This window comes from Pistacia vera, unplaced genomic scaffold, assembly GCF_008641045.1.
Source record: "Pistacia vera cultivar Batoury unplaced genomic scaffold, PisVer_v2 Contig313, whole genome shotgun sequence".
Taxonomy (NCBI): Eukaryota; Viridiplantae; Streptophyta; class Magnoliopsida; order Sapindales; family Anacardiaceae; genus Pistacia; species Pistacia vera.
The window spans coordinates 322,178-341,789 of NW_022196128.1; the positions used below are offsets into that span (position 1 = coordinate 322,178).

General features: G+C 34.2%; 2 protein-coding genes and 1 pseudogene across 2 annotated transcripts; 2 read left to right on the plus strand and 1 right to left on the minus strand.

Annotated features, from left to right (window-relative positions):
- Positions 1-286: 286 nt before the first annotated feature.
- On the plus strand, positions 287-2,392 carry LOC116136449 (nuclear transcription factor Y subunit B-9-like). The gene is made up of 2 exons (XM_031422154.1): positions 287-344; positions 1,731-2,392. The coding sequence occupies exons 1-2, from the start codon at positions 287-289 to the stop codon at positions 2,390-2,392; spliced, it is 720 nt and encodes a 239-aa protein (XP_031278014.1).
- A 4,276-nt stretch (positions 2,393-6,668) lies between these two features.
- LOC116136448 lies at positions 6,669-9,523 on the plus strand (annotated as a pseudogene).
- Positions 9,524-11,513: 1,990 nt separating this feature from the next.
- On the minus strand, positions 11,514-12,887 carry LOC116136444 (putative clathrin assembly protein At4g40080). Its single transcript, XM_031422148.1, has one exon. The coding sequence runs from the start codon at positions 12,777-12,779 to the stop codon at positions 11,721-11,723; it is 1,059 nt and encodes a 352-aa protein (XP_031278008.1). The 5' UTR covers positions 12,780-12,887; the 3' UTR covers positions 11,514-11,720.
- Between the last annotated feature and the right edge of the window lie 6,725 nt (positions 12,888-19,612).

Below are 19,612 nucleotides of genomic sequence, written 5' to 3' on the forward strand. Positions count from 1 at the left end.
CTTGATTTATATAAAATTTGAAATGTATAAGTTACGTATATAAGGAAAATAACCTGTGACAACCCATAAAGGGCACATTCTTGTCCAGCCAAAGAGGCTGTTATCTCAGGCGATACTAAGTTACCTCGATGAAAACGCCAGTTAGCCATGTGTGGTTTACCACTTGAAGCCTCTATAAATTCACAGGGCTGCCTACTCAAGTGACAAAGGCTATAGGCTCTTTAGAAAAAGAGAAAAAATATGACATTTAGAGAAGGTTAGAGAGATTGATCAATAGTGAGAAGCTATGGAACGTGCAGACGGATTCAGTCAATTTCCCAACAAGCTTGCAAGAACTAGCTCTGGTAAATTAATCGCATATATATTCATTGGCTTTCAGGCTATGATCCTCATTTATCTCCATTTTCTTTGTCGATCTTCATATGCATGCATGTGTGTTTATCAGGTTTTTGAGCAATGATAGTTTATTGCATGCGTAGATTGATTTTTATGGTGAATATTGCTTTCGATCTTTTTTTTTTTTTGTCTACATCACTGAGTTCATATATTTGCGTATATTATTTGTTTTGTTGACGGAATCGTTACAATTATTATTAATATAACAGGATTTTAAATTAAAAATTAATTTTTTTGTTAGCTAAGTTTCTTTCATTTTAATTCGGACGTGAATTCAACTGAGATGCAAATGTAACATATATTGTCGCCACCTTTTTGAGCCTTATCTCTTGCTCTCTGTTCTTGCTCATCTCACTGGTAACGGTTGGTGGGTTCTCTCTCTCATTTTGTCTTATTATTATTATTATTATTATTATTTTGGTTTCAATATCTGAATTTATCTTACGATATGTGAGATCGATATAATGATACATCTAATCTTCAATTTCCTTTGTTCTTTACTAACCTGGCTTGCATGTAGGCATTTATATTTCTTTAGAGAGACCTGAAATGATCCAACAAATATTTTTAAATAGAAATATAAATTAGGCACACAAACTTGTTCGTTTTCAAATTCTTGAAAAAAATTAATTTAGTTTCTATAAAATTTAATTAAAAAAAAATTATCTCAATGCTAATTTTTGCTATCAAAGCAATAAATTTGGTTAAAATCTCGCAGAGAAAGGCTTTGACTTTTCTTTCTAAGAGTAAGGAGGAACAAGCAGACAAAAGAATCTAAGCAGTGGTAGGTTTAAGGTGGGCTCGGGACCCATTCTGGACCCACACCTTGCGCTTGGCATGGCCTCCTAGTCGCCACCTTTGCCATGCAATCCTATGACGTGGCAGTTAACCTATTTTTAATTTTTAATTTGTGCTGACGTGGAAGTTAACTATTTTTTATATAATTTTTTTTTTTTTATTTGGGCCACTTTAAGATAATGATACTCACACGGTCATGGTCATGGTCATTATGCAATTATTAAGTGGTGCCTAAAAAGGAAATAGAAATGAAATTATACCTTATTAGAGAGGTGGCATTAAATTAATAACCATTTGTAGAACTAATTTAATAATATGAGCTTTTGTTTAAATTATGTATATGCACTTAAATAGGTTGCCATATTTACCAAATTCCATTATATGATATGCATCCATTTGTTTTTATTAAGATGAAAATAAAAGAAATTAACTTCGTCGTTTTATTGATATCAAAAAACTTTTATGTTGATGATGCACTTTTCATACAAAATAAGTTACATGTACTAACATTTTTACATGATCTTCTTTGGTTTCAGCCTTGAATATTCATCCAAGGGATGACTCTACCGCCCCTGCCGTCACACCTACCTCCGCCGCAACAAATATCACCACCAGCGACAATAACATCATCAACATGAACGACAACAATAACCAGAGTGAGCAACAAAAAGCCCCACAACCGCCATCATGCTTTCTACGTGAACAAGATCAATACTTGCCCATCGCCAATGTAATACGCATCATGCGTCGTGGCCTCCCTCCACACGCCAAGATATCTGATGATGCCAAAGGGACCGTCCAAGAATGTGTCTCTGAATTCATTAGCTTCATTACTGGGGAAGCCAATGATCGTTGCCATCATGAATTGCGTAAGACCATCACTGCTGAGGATATTATTTGGGCCATGGGAAAGTTGGGCTTCGACAACTACCTTGAGCCTCTCACTCTCTTCCTGAGCCGCTATAGAGAGGGTGAGAATCAACGTAATTCTACGCGTAGAGAACCCAACATGGGGCATCGTGCAGTGGACTATCGGCAGGTTGGGGTGCCTGGGCCTCATGAGTCTGTTTATAACTTGGGTCCCCATCAAGGCTTTTATGATCCTTATACTGGATTGTACTTCAGGGATGGATCTGGTTCAAGTTCTGGTGGTGGATCTAATGTGCCTGACTTTGATCCATTTGCTCACTTCAAATAATTGTGACAAAAATTGAGCAGAGGGATTTTGAAAAAAGAAGTTCTTTTTTTTTTTTTTACCTTATCTTTACATTAATCTATATAGGGCCTCCCTACTTATTGTATTTTGAAACTGATAAAAGAAAAACCGGCGCGGTAATATCGGTTTCTCTTCAAGTTTTTCCTATGCTCTGGTTCAAATTAATTTTTTTTTTTTTTTTTTTTTTTTTTTTTATTCTCAATTTGAATGAAGTGTGAGGCCACAACTCACTCCACAGACTCAAGTACGCACGCACACAGTCACTCGCTTAGGTTTCGAAATTTGTTGATAGTTTATTTACTCATGTCACGAGTGTTTATATAAAAATTGAGCTTCATTTCAAAGTAGTCCCGCCAAACCCATTGTCAAACTGAAATGAATGGTAGCATTTAGAAGTCAAATTTCATTAAGTTGACTATGAAAATAATGGAGATGACCAAAACAAATTTTATTCAAATCCTGGGTGCAGTCAATTTTCCTAGCTGGGTAAAAGTAATTGCTACTAAAATCATGGATGCAGTTTAGAAGGCAATCCTGCGCCATTGGCTTTGCTCACGCATACTGGTTAAAAAGAATTGACAATTGACAATAGAGCCAAATAAATTTTCATTAAAGTAATAATGATAATAATAACAACAACAATAATAATAAAAGGTAAAACATAGCAATAGAATCACAAAGGAAAAAAAAAAAAAAAAAAGTGATGCATATACTAGTATATGCAAAGTTATTTACAAGACCTTGTATATAAAGGATGTGGCTCGTTCTCTCATTTATCGTACATTTATTAAGTGAGAAAGTATATGGTATATCAATATCGACAACACAAACCAAACAGTGCATATTCATTATTATTAAATTTAATAACTATGAATTGCATTCAATGTAAAGATAGAGAAGAGAAACAAAATGCATAGGTGACGTAAAGATATTATGTTGTCGTGTGAGACGTCGTACCTTTAGTTTATTCTAGATTTTATTTTTTTTTTATTTATCAAATTAACTTTCTATATCAACACTAATTCATTCAATTTGTGCCATGACTTTCACTTTCTGAAAACCTGACCAATCGATGAATGGGAGCCAATAGCCAAGCCGGTCCGATTACAACTAATAAAGCGTATTACCCTTTGGATCAGATTCGACGCCTAAAACCGTTAGTTCTAGTTCACCGTGGTTCACTAAAACTAAATTAACACAAATTCGCCTCCAAATTTGAGCAAGTTTCTTCCTTCTTTGATCCCTAACATCACAGTCGCCACTCACACTTGCGATCTGCAATCTGCTTCACATTGTTTTCACATATGTTCTACTTCACATCTGCTCAGACACCACCCATAACTTCAATATCACCTCATGACAAAAACCTGCATTTTTAGTCCAAATGCACTAGTCGCTCGTCAATTTCGTTCCACCTCTTGTTTGCCAACCTATTGCCTTCTTCCCGATTCAGGTAGCTTTCGCGCCAACCATTCACCTGACACCACTATAAGCATGTTCTTTATCTCATAAAAGTCCCATCATCACAACCTTGATTGACGTCCATCGTCGTCGCTACTACTAGTCTACTTTGCATGACTGTCCAAGTATAGGGGTGTGTTTATTGTATTTTAAACCATAGGGACAAATGAGTAATTTCTTAGGGGTGTTTTGATGGATTTCAAACCTATGGGACGAATGGTATTTTGTAAGGTGTGTTTGTAGGATTTCAAACCTGCTAACATGTTGAGTTACTGGTCTGACCGATGATCCACCAATCAGCCAGTCAACCAAAAAACGGCGCCCTTGACCAGGTCAAGGCTCGGTTTTGGTTTTCAGAATTTGTTACTTTAAATACAAACTTGGTATACACTTTGCAATATAGTATATTCTAAAAAAGAAAAAAAAAAATAGAGTATTATTTATCATGGTCAAATATTTCAAAAAGTACTGAAAAAAGGAATGTTATGTCTCAAAAGTCAAGCCTATGTCAGCACAATTAATGTCTCTTTGTACCAAACTGCCAAGCCCATATCTCCAAAGAGATTCTCACAAACTTTATCTCATTTCAAAAGAGATGAATGGACGAGAGCCTTCTATGTGTCAAGACAACTTGCACAAACACTCATACATGAGTGCAAATGTGAATAAAAATGGGCAATCCTCTTCTTGAAGGAGAAGGCTGGATCGAGATTGGAGCTTCATTTTTTCTCTGTAAAAACACTATTTTCTTCATCTTTGTAGCCTTACGGGCAAAATCATAGAAATAGTCAGAGATCAATAAAATACAGTGGATGTAGAAGTCGCTGTTGACATCCGAACCACTATAAAAACCCCCTCTGCCAATCTTTCATTTATATTTTCTGCAAAATATAAATCTCAGCTCCATATTCAAATCTCATGGATCCTCACGTGTATTCCTAAATCCGCTAGGCGCTTCTTACGTTGCGAGTCATTCTGAAAATATTAAATAACATTTTATCGTCAATTAAATCGTGTTTTCTGAAAATTTATTTTGTTGAATTTGTAATTGAGTTTGAATCAGTTGTAAGGAGATGCATGTGAGTTTTTTTTTAGTTGATTTGTTAGATTGAAAAACTTTGTTATACTTTAATTGGGTTGGAGATTTGACGTTATAGTGAGATTCTCATTGAGTTAAAATTTATAAGGTGAATAGAGATTTTTTTTTTTTTTTTTTTTTTTGCTGGAGAAAAGGGAAAGAATAAAGAAAAAGAAAAAGAAAATAGGATTTTCTTATTTTCTTGAGCAATTAGAAACAGTCCAGAATTTTGTTTTTAATTTTTTAAGTGATGTAGAAGGGTAAAATGGATAATACTTATTTTAACAAATATTAAATACATGAACTTGATGAAACTTAAAATTTAACTTGACTGTAAGGAGTTATTTAATACTTTTCAGAAAATGCAGGTCAGCTTCACTATTTCACTATTAATCAGAGGTTCGGATTAATATTCCTAAGGGACTGTGTGGATCGGGCGTAAATAAGATAATAGGGGTAATATTCGTTTATTTTACAAGATTCCTATGTTTAGTTTGTAAGTAATAAAATATTACAGTAATCTTTTATTGCAAATAGTAGTTACTATTGGTAATGTGGAGGGTAATCTTATTACCTTGCTAAGGGGTGTTATTAAAACATTACTAGAATAATATGATTTTTAATCCCATTTTTCCCTTAATTAAAAACCATTTAGGACACAATTGCCCTCAGATGTCTACAAAATAATAATTACGCACCCCTCTACATTTGAGAAATTAGCTAAAACACCACAGCCACAAAAAAGTTTAAAAGTTAACAAAATACCCCCAGCCACCCAAGATCACCACTAGCCGTGACTCACCACAGTCGATCGCTGGCGTCAATCGCTGTAATGGTGCATGACCGACGAGATTTGACTGGTCATGCGCCGATAAGGTCTTTTCTGGCCATGGATCACAAATTCATGGCCAGAAACGACAAGATCTAGGGTTTCTATGGTCGTTACATTTCACGACCAAAGATCTAGCCTTTTCACGGCCATATCTTTGGCCGTGAAATGGCCATGGATTTGGTCGTTTTCTGGCCATAGATTTGTTATCCATGGCCATTTCCGGCTTTACCGGTGCACAGCCGACCATATATGGCCAATCGTGCGCCATTTCATCGACTGCCGGCGGCGGTGGTGGTTGGTTACCGCAGGGGGTTGGGGTGGGTGAGGGTAATTTTGCTACAAATTAAAGTTTTATATGGCTGGGGTGTTTTAGCAAAATTTCAAATGTAGGGGGTTAAAAGAAATAATTCAAAAAATAATAATAAAAATACTATTATATTTATATTTAAAAATGAGGGCAATTTAGTAATCTATATAATATACCCATCAATTTATTATCCCAATCAAACATATTATTCACCAATTTATTCGAACCAACCAAACACATTTTTTAAACATTCCTAGTAATCTTCAAGATAATCTTCCTTTCCGTTAATATAATATATCCTTCTAATAAAATATTATGTGATCCAAAAGCTCCTAAAAGCAATTAAATGTTACTTGTACCATTTTACGATTTTCTGCTTGTACAAAAAAAACTGACAACTGGGCACCCGTGGCCTAATGAATAAGGCGTTTGACTTCTAATAAGACGATTGTGATTCGAGTAAATTGTTGATGTTTATGTTTTGAATTTGCGAAAAATGTACTAACCAAGCTTTTGATTGTTTTATTATTTAGAAACTAAAAAGTGTAGATGTGTTTGTTTTAAATTAATGCATATTGTGTTAAGATTCATAAATTTCCTAGCCCTTGCAAAATTTTAGAAGTCTAAATTGTCAAAAAATATGTAGTCATTTGTTTGCCACATTCATTTTAGTTGCATGAAGAAAATCATAAATGTTTGTGATTGATGTTGGCGTTCTCTTAGATTATTTTCTTTGTGGGATAATCAATGAAATATTCATGTGACATGGTGCAAACATTTTACTTCATTGAATTTCTTTTCTTTTGTGAAAAGAAAAGAGAGAAGAGATTTGTAATGTTCTGTTCTCCTTGTATTTGACATCTATCTGCTGTGATCAGAATTCATCAACCATGTGGCTGTAGATAGCAAAGCTCATATAATTTTCATGACTTAGATGATTTGATACTGTAGGCTTCAAAATTGCGCTTACTTTCGTTGCGTAATATTTTGTTGCCTAATGAGTCCATCATTCTGCTATTTGAATTGGAGCAAAATAAGGTAGTATACTTTGATGTAATGCATTGTGGTGTGATTGTTGCTATTGCTAGATTTAGAATAATGAAATGCATAGACGATTCTTAGCTACAAAGCACTAGTGCAATTCCTTGTCGCGAATTGCTTGTCAAAAGGCATTTGTTTTTAGTTAATATACTTTTCTCAATCTACGCAACTGATTTTTTGTGATGGGTATTTATTGAGTATGTAGTTTTATTTCGAGTTTTTTTCACCTGTTGCTAATTTGCTTAATGTTAATACTCAGATTGGCACCAATGTGCGGAGGTAGTTATGGTTCCAAGTTCTTGCCCCATTACTTCAAGCTCATTGCCCATTGTTTTGAGCACCTGTAAATTCTCTGCAAGTTACATCAGATGGACCTGAAAATGACTACAGGGACATTGATTTCGGTGTTCTATTTGAATTGTGCACCAATTTGCACCCTCTTAAGTGCCTGCATGTCGTACTTGTGGTGCCAAGGAAGATTCAGACTTTTCAATCACTATGCCAACCTAGGTGAGGTCTCATTCTCTTGCGGCACTTCTGATCAGATCCAAAATAAGAATGTCTACACCTGTAATTCAATGGTTTATGCTTATGTTCACAGTGGCAATTTCTGGAAAGCTTATTGTTTCTCCCAATTCTTGCTTCTCTCTAGTCTCCAACCTGATTTCTATATTGCCTCCTGAGCTGAAACTTTGTAGAAATGTAGTCGATTGGAAAAAGATAAATACATTGCTTACTTTTAAAGCTAGGTTTTGAATGGGATCTTTTTGTGGCTGCTTCCTTGTTACATATGGTATCCCCATTTTGACCTCGCAGGTGTTGCAGGTAAATTATTTGATGATATGCCATTACGAGATAGGTGCTCTTGGAATCCAATAATTTCTGGTTATTGTCAAAGTGGAATGCTACAGATGCTTTAGATGTGTTGGATGAAATGAGATTTGACGGAGTTAACTTTGATTCAGTTACTATTGCAAGTGTTCTTCTTGTTTGTGCTCAATGAAATTCATTTGCATGTAAAAGCATGGATTGGAATATGGTTTGTTTGTGTCCAATGCCTTGATCATGTATGCAAAATTTTGGTATCTTGGGGCAGTTACTGAAAGTTTTTAATCAAATGGTACTAAGAGAAAATTGTTTAATGCAACTCAATAAGTGCTGCCTATGAGCAAACTAATGTTCCTATTACTGCCCATGGGTTCCTTAACAAGATGCAAAGCGCTGGAATTCAACCTGACTTGTTGACATTAGTGAGCTTGGCTTCCATTGTTTGTCAATTAAATGATCTTAAAATTAGTAGTTCAGTACATGGATTCATAATGAAGGGACGTTGGCGTAGGGAAGATGCGTCATTATTCCACCAAATTCCAAGAGGGAGTCTAGTCCCCTGGAATGCCATTATTTCCTGTCAAATCAGAATCTATTCAGGGAAATGCTAGACGAGGTAATCAAACCAGATCATATAACCTTTGTATCTTTATTTTCAATTTGTAACCATTCAGGTCTGGTTAGTGAGGGTCAAATTTATTCTCGTATGATGCTAGAAGTGTGTGGAATCAAACCTCATTTGAAGCATTATGGCTGCATAGTAGATTTGTTTTGTAGGGCTGGTCATGTGGACATGGCTAATGATTTTTTTTTTTTTTAAAAAAAAAATTGTCGGAACAACCCCATGCCTCTGTAGGGGTTCTCATCTTGGTTGCGTTGGGTGCATTTGCTTCAGATTGTTTATTTGAAGTTTATTCAGAGAATGTCCGGCTACTATGTTCTTTTGTCAAATATTATGCAAATGTTGGGAAATGTGAGGGACTGGATGAAGTGGGATCATTGGCTAGAGATAGAGGATCAATGAAGACTCCTGGGTGGAGTTCAATATAAGTAAACAATAAGGTTGATGTCTTCCATAATGCTAATTAAACTCCTCTAAATTGTGAAGAAATATACCATGAGATCGTTGGTTACGTTCCAGGATGTTGAAGATGATGAAAAGGAGCATATCCCCTGTCATAGTGAGAAACTGGCAGTAGCATATGGAAATACTGGCACCCCTCTTGAAAGTCCTACTGGAATATTCAAGAACTAATGGGTTTGTGGTGATTGCCACAAGGCAACTAAAATTCGTATCGTGATCTAATTGCTGAGAGAGTTCATTGTCAAAGACTCCAACCATTTTCATCACTTCAAATGGGGAATTTGCTCTTGTGGAGACTATTGGTGAGATGAATGAATGCCGGGAGAGCACAAAGAATTGAATTCTATTGTATTGGCCACTACATCTGGATATATGTATTCTATGTAACTGGTTTTAAAACTCGGCCCTTGGTGAAACCCGGCAAAGTAGGCAAGTTTTGGTTGACCAGTTGAACTAGTTTGACCAACGGTCAAACCGGTGACGTCGGCATGTAAAAGTTGAAATCTAGCAAAAACACCCATCAAAATTACCATAATCCTACATGTTTGAAATCTTGTAAAAACACTTTGAATTACATTGCTTGCGTCACAACCCAAGCCAAATAGAGCATGTTTCTAGTGTCAACAACACACCCCATCACCACAAAAACTCTCCTCTCACCCTCCTGACCAAAACCCATTTCACCCCACCCTCATTCGCCTCACCAATCGCTGGTAACAGCAGATTGTTGCCGCCTTAATTTTTCGATTGTTTCACTCACCAAAAATGACCCCAGTCACTACCTTTCACTCACTGGCCCTTCATATTCAAAACCCCAACATTTCAGCCTTCAATTTTTTACCGATCGCCGTCCTAATTTCTAGGGCTTACCGTAAACAATAATTGGTAACCACCCGATAAGGCCCGGTCCCAGTAGAATTGATTCAGTCGATTGGGCGACCAGGTTTTAAAACACTAATGTAACTACTGAAGCTTCAACTGAGGTCACCAAATATAAAACATATTTCCCACTCAGTAGACTTAAATCATAAAAAGGCATCAAAAAGGTGTAGAGCGCACCTTGGAAAGGTAATATGCTTTTTAGTTGCGCTTTACCAAACAGAAGTTGACATTCTGATTCCTGAACACAAATGTTCATAAACAGATGTGCACAACACCTTTTTTTTTTTTTTTTTTGTTTAAATGGTTGTGTCTCTCTAATATCTGTTTAGATTTTCCTACGAGACTATTAGTTTGTGACTCTAAATGCGGACCATGACAGGTGTGGCAAGTGAGTCCTTGGTCCAAGGTAAATCCTAGGGTTGTACTAATAACATGAAGTTTTTTCTACAATGTTTCTATAACATCTCGGCCCACTATCAATAATGATCACTTTGGACCCTGCAGTGTGCATGAGTTTGCATTTTAGCTTCATGCAACCTTTTCACCCAAAACTTGTCTTGACAGCTCAAAAGATTACAGTATTTAACTAATCTCACTTAACTTTTCCAAGCGACATGGGATGTCACAGTTTCTTTATTTGTATTCACCACATTTGGAAGGAGGTGGTAAATTTAAGTTCTAGTCGTATAAAATCACATTAATCACTTCATTGATCCAAACAATGCATTGCCAATCCGAACAATAGGATTACAAAGCTATCAACTTGTTTAATGAAATTTGATCAAAGTATAATTGATTAATTTCTTTATTATATAAATAGATTATCACTAAACTGTACTATTAATGGTGTTCCTTTGACGATACCATCATTATCAAAATGACTGGGAAAAATAGTATCCATAAGAGATGATGTTTGGCGGCAAAGAAAGAGACTTTGCTAGGATGAGCCAACTGTACCAGCTGGATTTGAAATATATTTGGTTTCAATAAAATTGGATTGATTTCAGTTGGACTTAAAAGAAAGCATTCAACAAAGCTCGGAGAGATATATGTGCAAAAAGAAAAAGAGTTATTGACGAGACGAGATTAAAAAGAAAAGTCCAAGAAGTAACAAAAAGTGCAACTTTATTGTAATTTTAAAAGATTATTGAAGATTTAGAAATCTTCACCAAGAATATTTATATTATTAAGATAGATCGACTTCCTCATTAGTGCAATGATACAAATAAAAATGTTTTATAATATATATATATATATATATATATATACACCTCACTACATTATACGTATAACAAATAAAACGATTGGGCGGCTATCGCAATGCCTAAGTGAGCCTGAGATCATATGCAGGACGTGTTGGAATTTTGAGTTAGTGCTAGCGGTGGCTGCGGCGCTGACAGTTAACCTAAGAAACAATAACAGAATGAGGGTCCAATTGTCTTTTGACTTTCATTTTAATAAAGTATTGCCATGAGATTTCCTGGACATCCATTCTTATTTGCTCTCTTTAAACCGACCATGAAGTAAACAAACATAAACAAAACCAATTGAAGTAAATCAATTTTTGGATATCTACAACACATAAAATTATTCAAAGTTAAAAGAAAGTAGAAGAATTAATTTATTCAAATGTGATCCCGCCTTATTGGTCAACTACACAACATCTTAATTAATTACTTTAATTTACAAATCTATCTTAAATGCCAATTCATACTCAAATTCCGAAAATAACAAAATTTCTTCATTTGTATTTCCTATAATTAAACATCAACTTTTACTTTAAATTCTGGAAAAACTTTATGCACATGATTGAACCGAATCTAGAACAAGAACGGGAAACTTATTCAATTCAAATCTTCCTGACGAGAATCGGACTGAGTGACCACCATACTTCATAACTCGATCCCCGAACCGAGCTGACTCACTCACTTTATCTCTTCTCACAGTCACTGATCTCTCTTCTCTGTACTTATTCTCCTTCCCCACCACATCCTTGAGTTGATTCACCATTCCCCAAAACGTTTCAATCATCACCCTCTTTCTATTCGACAACACTTCTAACCTCTCTTTACAAATCTCTAACCTTTTCATAGCACACACCAATTCAACCGAGTCACCTAAACTCAACGAACTCAGTCTCTCCCTAAACTCACTGAGTCGAATCGAAACTTCGTTTATCGCCGACAAATAATCCTCTTCGACCAATCCCATAACCTCTTCAACCAATTTGTTACCATGCATGTGTAAAAAATCTGGCCTTTTACACATCTCTTCAAGCAAACCCACCGATGAATCAATCTCTCTAAGCAAATCATTATTCATAAGAGATGAAACTTTCTCTTCGTTATTAATATCTTTGTCTGAAATTGAACCAAGAAAGAAACCAAGAATCCTGGAAGTGGACAAAACATGTTCGAGATAAAGAGCGTACCATCGTACCCATGAAGAGAGTTCCCACGTAAGAGGGGTAGAATTGTCTCTAAAATTCGATAGTTTAAGGTAGTTTCTGCCGCCTGTGGAAGGGTACACCGAGAGCTGATCTTGAAGAATAAAACTTCCATGTTTGATGATATGATGGACGGTTATGAGACACTTGATGGCCACTGACGCGTCGCGGGTGGTCTGGAGGCGGTCCATGAGGGTCTCGATGACGGCGGAGGCGGTGGCGCGTGAGCTGTGGCCGAAGTCTAGAAGGGATGTTAAGTGTTTTTGATTAGGAGGTGAAGATGGGTCGTGTGTTGTAGCGCGTAAAACCGCAAGGTGAAGAGATAGGGTTCTGGGATTGGAGACCATAGCCACTCTGCTTTGAGAGACCTTGTCTTTAATTGTGCCAATTAGATTTGTTAGACGTCCCATGAAACCTAAAAAAGAATCAAAGTAGATAATGAAGAAAGATGAAGAAAGTTTGAGAGAGAGAGAGAGAGAGAGAGAGAGATGAATGTTTGGTGAGAAATAAGAAAGAGATTAAATTATGGTTGTGTAATCAAATTGTACAGAAAGATGCGTGTTTTATAATAAGTAGTTTGTTAATTAATTATGTTTTCTTAGTGCAGAAATATACGATAGAAAAGTTGATATCAACAATTACCAATTCCATGAAACGCCATTTATAACAGTAAACCAAATTACAGGTTACTTTCATTGGGCCACACACACTAAAGTAATCTATTTGAGCCGTTGGATCTCTTGCACGGAGAGATCCGATCGTTGAAATGAGATATGTTATCTTAATGCTTTCAGTGATTGTCTATTTTTGTAACTCAATAGTTTCCTACTAGTTCGGAAAATATTGGATTCTTTCCTAATTTTAACTTTCTTAAATTAACTTCCACTAGTTAGGAGAGCTAATTCATTTTTTAAAAACAAAATTAGTTTAAACTTTCTGTTTTGCGTTTTGTTACCCTCCTAATTGTTCTAATCGTTATTAATTATTTACCCTAAAATCCTTCGGAGTTTGTGACAACCATTAAAAAAAAAGGGTGAACCAAAAAGAGCAAGGAAAAATAATGTCTCCTTCGAAGATTAAAAATAAGTAACGGCACTCTAAATCTAAAGCAAGATATACAATTATCAATTAACGGCTACAATTTATGGATGGTGATGAAAAAGAATAAAGCTACATAAATGCAAGTGGTCCCTGAAATAATGAAGTGTTGTTGGTAAGAAAGCAGCCATTTTGATTACTAAAATGCCTTACAATAAAGCTATTTAATCAATGAATTATTAATTTTTAAGAATAATTAATAAACTTAAGTCATTTAGATGTTCCTGTTGTAATAAATATCTGGGTGTTGATATTTAATTCAATCAGAAAATATCATATATACATGCACCGCAAAGTTTGGTGTAATTAATTGTAGCTAATGACCATTATTTGAAAATTTCGCCATATACTTATTAGTATCTTAGAATAAATCGGTAAATTTTAATATTGTTAAATAAAAGTAAGAGGTAGATAAAGATGTAATAGTAATATTTGAATAATAATACTTCTTCCTCAGATAATGTTATTAATCATTTGATCTAATTATCGTATGTGAATTCATGCATACAATTCTGATTTGAAGTGTAATTTACTTAATTCAGAGAATTTTTTTAAATTAGAAATATATTTAATTGCCACGACTCGAGCTGTTTCTTTAACGTTTCATCAACTATTACTATTAAGAACAATTCTACTGTCTTAAAAGAAATTTAGATATAATATTTATTGAAAAGTATAAGATTTTAATTAAAGAATTTAATTCGTATACTTTTTTATATGAATTTAGGTAGAAGGTACTTATCAAGTAAAGATTATGTAAGGTATCTAGAAAGGAAAAATGAGGCTTTTGATATGACATTTATTTAAAAATAATACTAATAATAGAACAATGATGCGAGTTTATACCAAAAAAAAAACTCACTTCCTCCTTAATTTAATTACTTCTTAACACATGTGGGATCACAAACCTGGGTGTTCAAACTTAGCAAAATTGTACTTTGATTAGTTTTCTTTTATTGCGTTGATATATTTTTCTTTGCCCTTTATTTATTTTAAGAATTATGCTGCTTCATATGTTACTTTTTTTCCTATTAACTATTTATAAGCAATGCCATTGTAGTCCCACAATTTTATTCTGAGATCAATAATTTCTTTAAAAGAAGTATTTCTATCGAAAATTATATGAATTGTGGCAGCTCAAATGTTGATAGTGAAATTGTCAATAACTGTTGCAAAATGTAAAAACAAAATTAACTATTTAGGTGACGTGTTGGCGAGTCGGTGAGTTGGTAGCAAGCCAGCCAGCTAAATAGGTCAAGCCCCAAAGCGTTGAAGTTTGAAACCTCTTGGGATTTTATTAGTAATATTAATAGAGTAAACGCCTTGTTCCCTCCCAAGGTTTGCCTTCGTGACCCTTCGCCACCCAAAAAGTTTCACAATACCATTTTTTTACCCAAAATTAATATTCTATTATTATCTAAAGCCGATTCTGGCTGATTCCAATGGTGAAAATTCTTATCAATTGTCAGCCATCGCAAACCTAAGGTTTTTTGTTCTTAGCTGATTTCTAACTGATTTCTAAAAGTTAATATTCAATCGGTCACCACCATTCAATCTATTGGCCTCCACTCTACAAAATACCTTTTACCATGGCTCCTGGTGACTTGCAAAATGCCAGTTGAGAAAGCAAAGTATATTTTGGGTATTAACGGAATATAAACTTTGTGTGGAAAAGTGGTATTTTAAAACTTTTTGGGTAGGAAAGTATCATCAAGGCAAACAAGGACGGAGGGAGGGGGATTAAGGAGGGTCAGTTGACCCCCTTAAGTTTTAATTTTTATTATAAAGTTTACGAAATTACCGTTAAATAAAAACTAAATTACCAAAAAACTTCAATCCACGAAATAAATTATACTCTCTCTTTTGTATACTCTTTCAAACTCAAAACTAAACCCCTCTTTCTCCTTCCCATATCGGTTCTTTCTCTTCAACAACCTAGGTTTCAAATTTTTTTCCTTTATCCAGACAAGTCTAGTTTTCTCCCACCTATCAAGCCAACAAGCCCCCTTATTCTTCAATTTGTCATGTAATACTAATACATTTTATATTTGTATTCTTTTATTTTGAAAGTTTAAGATTAAATTACAGATTAGGATTTAGGAAGATGAAATTGTCATTGGAACCATAAATTGTACCCTTTTTTTTTTAATTTATGATGATATATTGAAATAAAAGAAGTAAAAAGATATTTTTTTAAAGTTATTTTGGAGTTGGCCTTGAGACCACATTGTTTTACCCATATTGGCCGATTTTGTATTATTTTTTACAAAGAAGATGGGTTCTTAAGACCACATTGTTTTACCCATATTGGCCGATTTTGTATTATTATTTTATGGAGAAGATGGGTTCTTAGGACCACATTGTTTTACCCATTTTTATATTTGTTATAAAAAAAGTATTTGAGTCAAACGAGAGTTAACTTTAATTGTACAAGTATTTGGTTATTTGAATAGATTTTTTACTAATATCAATTCAATTTGTTTGGCATGTTTATGTCCAAATGAATCATTTGTTGCTTTTGATAAACAAAAATTTATGTGCCTTGTCGAACGTTATCTAGAAGATTTTTCTGACTTAGAACTCATGGCACTTGATTCTGAACTTGATGTTTACATTTTGGATATGCACTCTAATTTCAAATTTATGGGATTGGAGATCTTGCAAAAATGACAGTTGAAACTAAAAATGATAGTTTTTCCATTAGTTTATTTGTTAATGAAATTAGCATTGATTCTACCCATTGTCATTGCCAGTGTAGAGAGAGCATTTTCAATAATGAATTTTGTGAAGAATCATTTGTAAAATAGAATGAGTGATCAATGATTGAATGATAGCCTAGTTGTGTACATAGAGAAATATGTATTTAATAGTATTGATAATGAAGTATTATACGATACTTTTAAAAGATGAAATCTCGTCGAGGACAATTATAAATGTATTAATTAATGAGAATTTTATAAATACAAAACTAGTGCTTATTTTAATTTAAAATTATATTGTTCTTTCAACTTTGACTCATCTACATTTCATTTCTGGCTACAACCTTGAAGACAAACCTTGGGTGGGAAAAAGTCGATTACTCATATATGTAAGGGTTGAAAAAAATAATATACAACATTGGGTGATTTTAAGTAATTTTACTTTAACAAATCAAAATCTCCAATTCGATTAACAAATCAAAATCCCCAATGTAAAATATTTAAATTAATTAAAAAGAGAAAAGTTAAAGAATTTATTAAAATAAAAAATGTCATGATTTGTATTTGGGCCATCTGAAATAAATAATCAATCATATTTGTATTAATGTAAACAAATGGGGGTGAGTTTGTAAATTTTAAAGGTGTTTTTGTTATCTTTTAAACTAATAGGGACCATCGTAATTGTCTCGGGTACCCAAAACCAAAACCTATAAAAACAGGTTCTGGTTCCTCCAAAAATTCCAAGATACCCAGTCTCGATCACCCTTGATATATATATATGAGCTTAGGATGGTAGAACCGTGACGAGGGTATCAAGTGTTTTAAATCTTGATAGTGAGAACCTTATGATAACACATGGTGACCATTTTAGAAACATTCGTAGCCCCAGTATTATTTTGACCAAGGACATAGATAATACGGTAAGACTATCATAGTGTTGAACGACCCTATCGAAAGACAGTAACTGATCTCACTTACCAAGGTTGTTTGCCGACAACTTGGTGCAACGCATGGGTGTTTGCTAGAGGCAAGTTTACTAGATAGATCCACCAGAGGATTCTATATGGATGGTAACCCCAGTGTCTATGGAATAAATCCTTTAACGGATGTTAGTGCATGTGATCCTTAGACTTGAGATCACTAGAGCGTCTTGTGCACCAATTGGTGTAGTTTGACACTAGCGTAACGTAGTTCTATTCAGAGTTATCAATACATTAGTTATTGGCTACATTAAAAAGTGTATCGAGACTATGGTGGATCGACAAAGGATTCATCACTCATGGGTACGGAAGAAGTTATGTCACTAGGTAATTCAGTAAATGGCAATGACACTAAATCTGTGGCCACAATGGGATTGAGTTGTTGCTCAATCCAATTTGATATACCTGTCATTAGTCCAATAACTGAATACAAACATGTCAAGGATATATGAGGTTGACACTATTTATGTACCTCAGTCTCGATGAGATAACAATTGATGAAATGATTTGATTGCACGGTAACCATACTGTTGATAGGTTGCAGTTTCGCTGAATCCGAATCTATCAAGTAGCCATGATGCCTTGCTAAGGGCCAATCTTGGTCTGTGTGTAGTGAGACGATTAATTAGTGTTAATTGCAATACTACACATTGCCGATATGATGAGGAGCCTACGAGTCACGCACTTAGAAGATAATTTAAGAATCATGTTGTGAGAGTGGTATTTTCGTCTTTCAGGACAAAATGGTATTTTGGTAATCTCACATGCAATTAAATTTGCTGAGATTATTGCCTATATTTAATTTGATATTAACATTAAATACATGAGATTATATTTAAATATATGTATGCATATATTTAAATGAATTACTATTATTAATTAAATGTTAATATATTATTACATATATTAATTGATTTTAATTATAATAATAATTAATTAATTTAAAATACCAATTACATGGTGTTTGGTTGCAAGGGTAAGCTTGGGTTGGTGCCCATGGGTATTCCTTATTGGAATAGGGTTTTAATTAGTTGCACTATATAAGTGCAACTTAATTAAAACACAATGAATGCTTTTTATAAAAACAAAAACCCTAGCCACCCTATCTTTTTCTCTATCTCATGTTTTCACCTTTGAGTGTAAAGAAAAAATTTTCTTTTCTTTGATTGTTCTTGATTCTTGAAGCCGACAATTGTTCTAACAAAACAATTGTCAATTCTTCGGATTATCTTTGTGTGGATTTTCGTGAGGCGATCTTACATTGGATCGATTAGTGAACAGTATCTGGTGAATAGTTTTGGTGAACAGTAGCCGATGAACAGTGTTTGTGAGCGAAGTCAGAGATATTCAGAGGAGCCTTCAAACGTGGGTATGAACTAAATCCTTTATGGATTTGTTTTTACACAGATTTTATTTCACGTTTTAGTTTATGCATGAAAATGCTATAATATGTACTCGGTCCATACAAGGATTTAGTTCATACCCACGTTTGGAGGCTCCATCTTTACTGTTCATCGCTCACGAACACTGTTCATAGCACTATTCATCAAGTACTGTTCATCAACACTGTTCACCAGATTTCTTCACTAATCGATTCAATGTAGAATCGCACTCATAGAAATCCACATGAAGATAATCCAAAGAACCAACAATTGTTTTGCTAGAACAATTGCCCGCTTCAAGAATCAAAGATAATGAAAATTGAAAAATGTTCTTCTTCACTTGAAGAAGAAAACGTGAGAGAGAGAGAGCTATAGGGTGGCTATGGTTTTATTTTATAAAAAGCATTCCTTGTGTTTTAATTAAGCTGCACTTATATAGTGCAACTAATTAAAACCCTATTCCAATAAGGAATACCCATAAGCACCAACCCAAGCTTACCCTTGCAACCAAACACCATATAATTGGTATTTTAAATTAATTAATTAATATTATATTAAAATCAATTAATTTATAATAATATATTAACATTTAATTAATAATGGTAATTCATTTAAATATATGCATAGATATATTAAAATATAATCTCACTAATTTAATTTTAATATCAAATTAAATAAAGGCAACAACCTCAAAAAATTTAATTGCACTGCGAGATTACCAAAATACCCTTTCGTCATGAAACACGAAATACCTTTCTAACAAATTGATTCTTAAATTATCTTCTAAGTGTGTGACCCGTAGGCTCCTCATCATATCGGCAGTTTGTAGTATTGCAATTAACACCAATTAATCATCTCACTACACACAGACCAAGATTAGCCCCTAGCAAGACATCATGGTCACCCGATAGATTCGGATTTAGCGAACCACAACCTATCAATAGTATGGTTACTGTGCAATCAAATCTTTTTATCAACTATTATCTCATCGAGACTAAGGTACAGAAATAGTGTCAACCTCAGTTATCCTCAATATCTATGTATTCAGTTACTAAATCAATGATGTAGAATAAAAGCTGTGTAA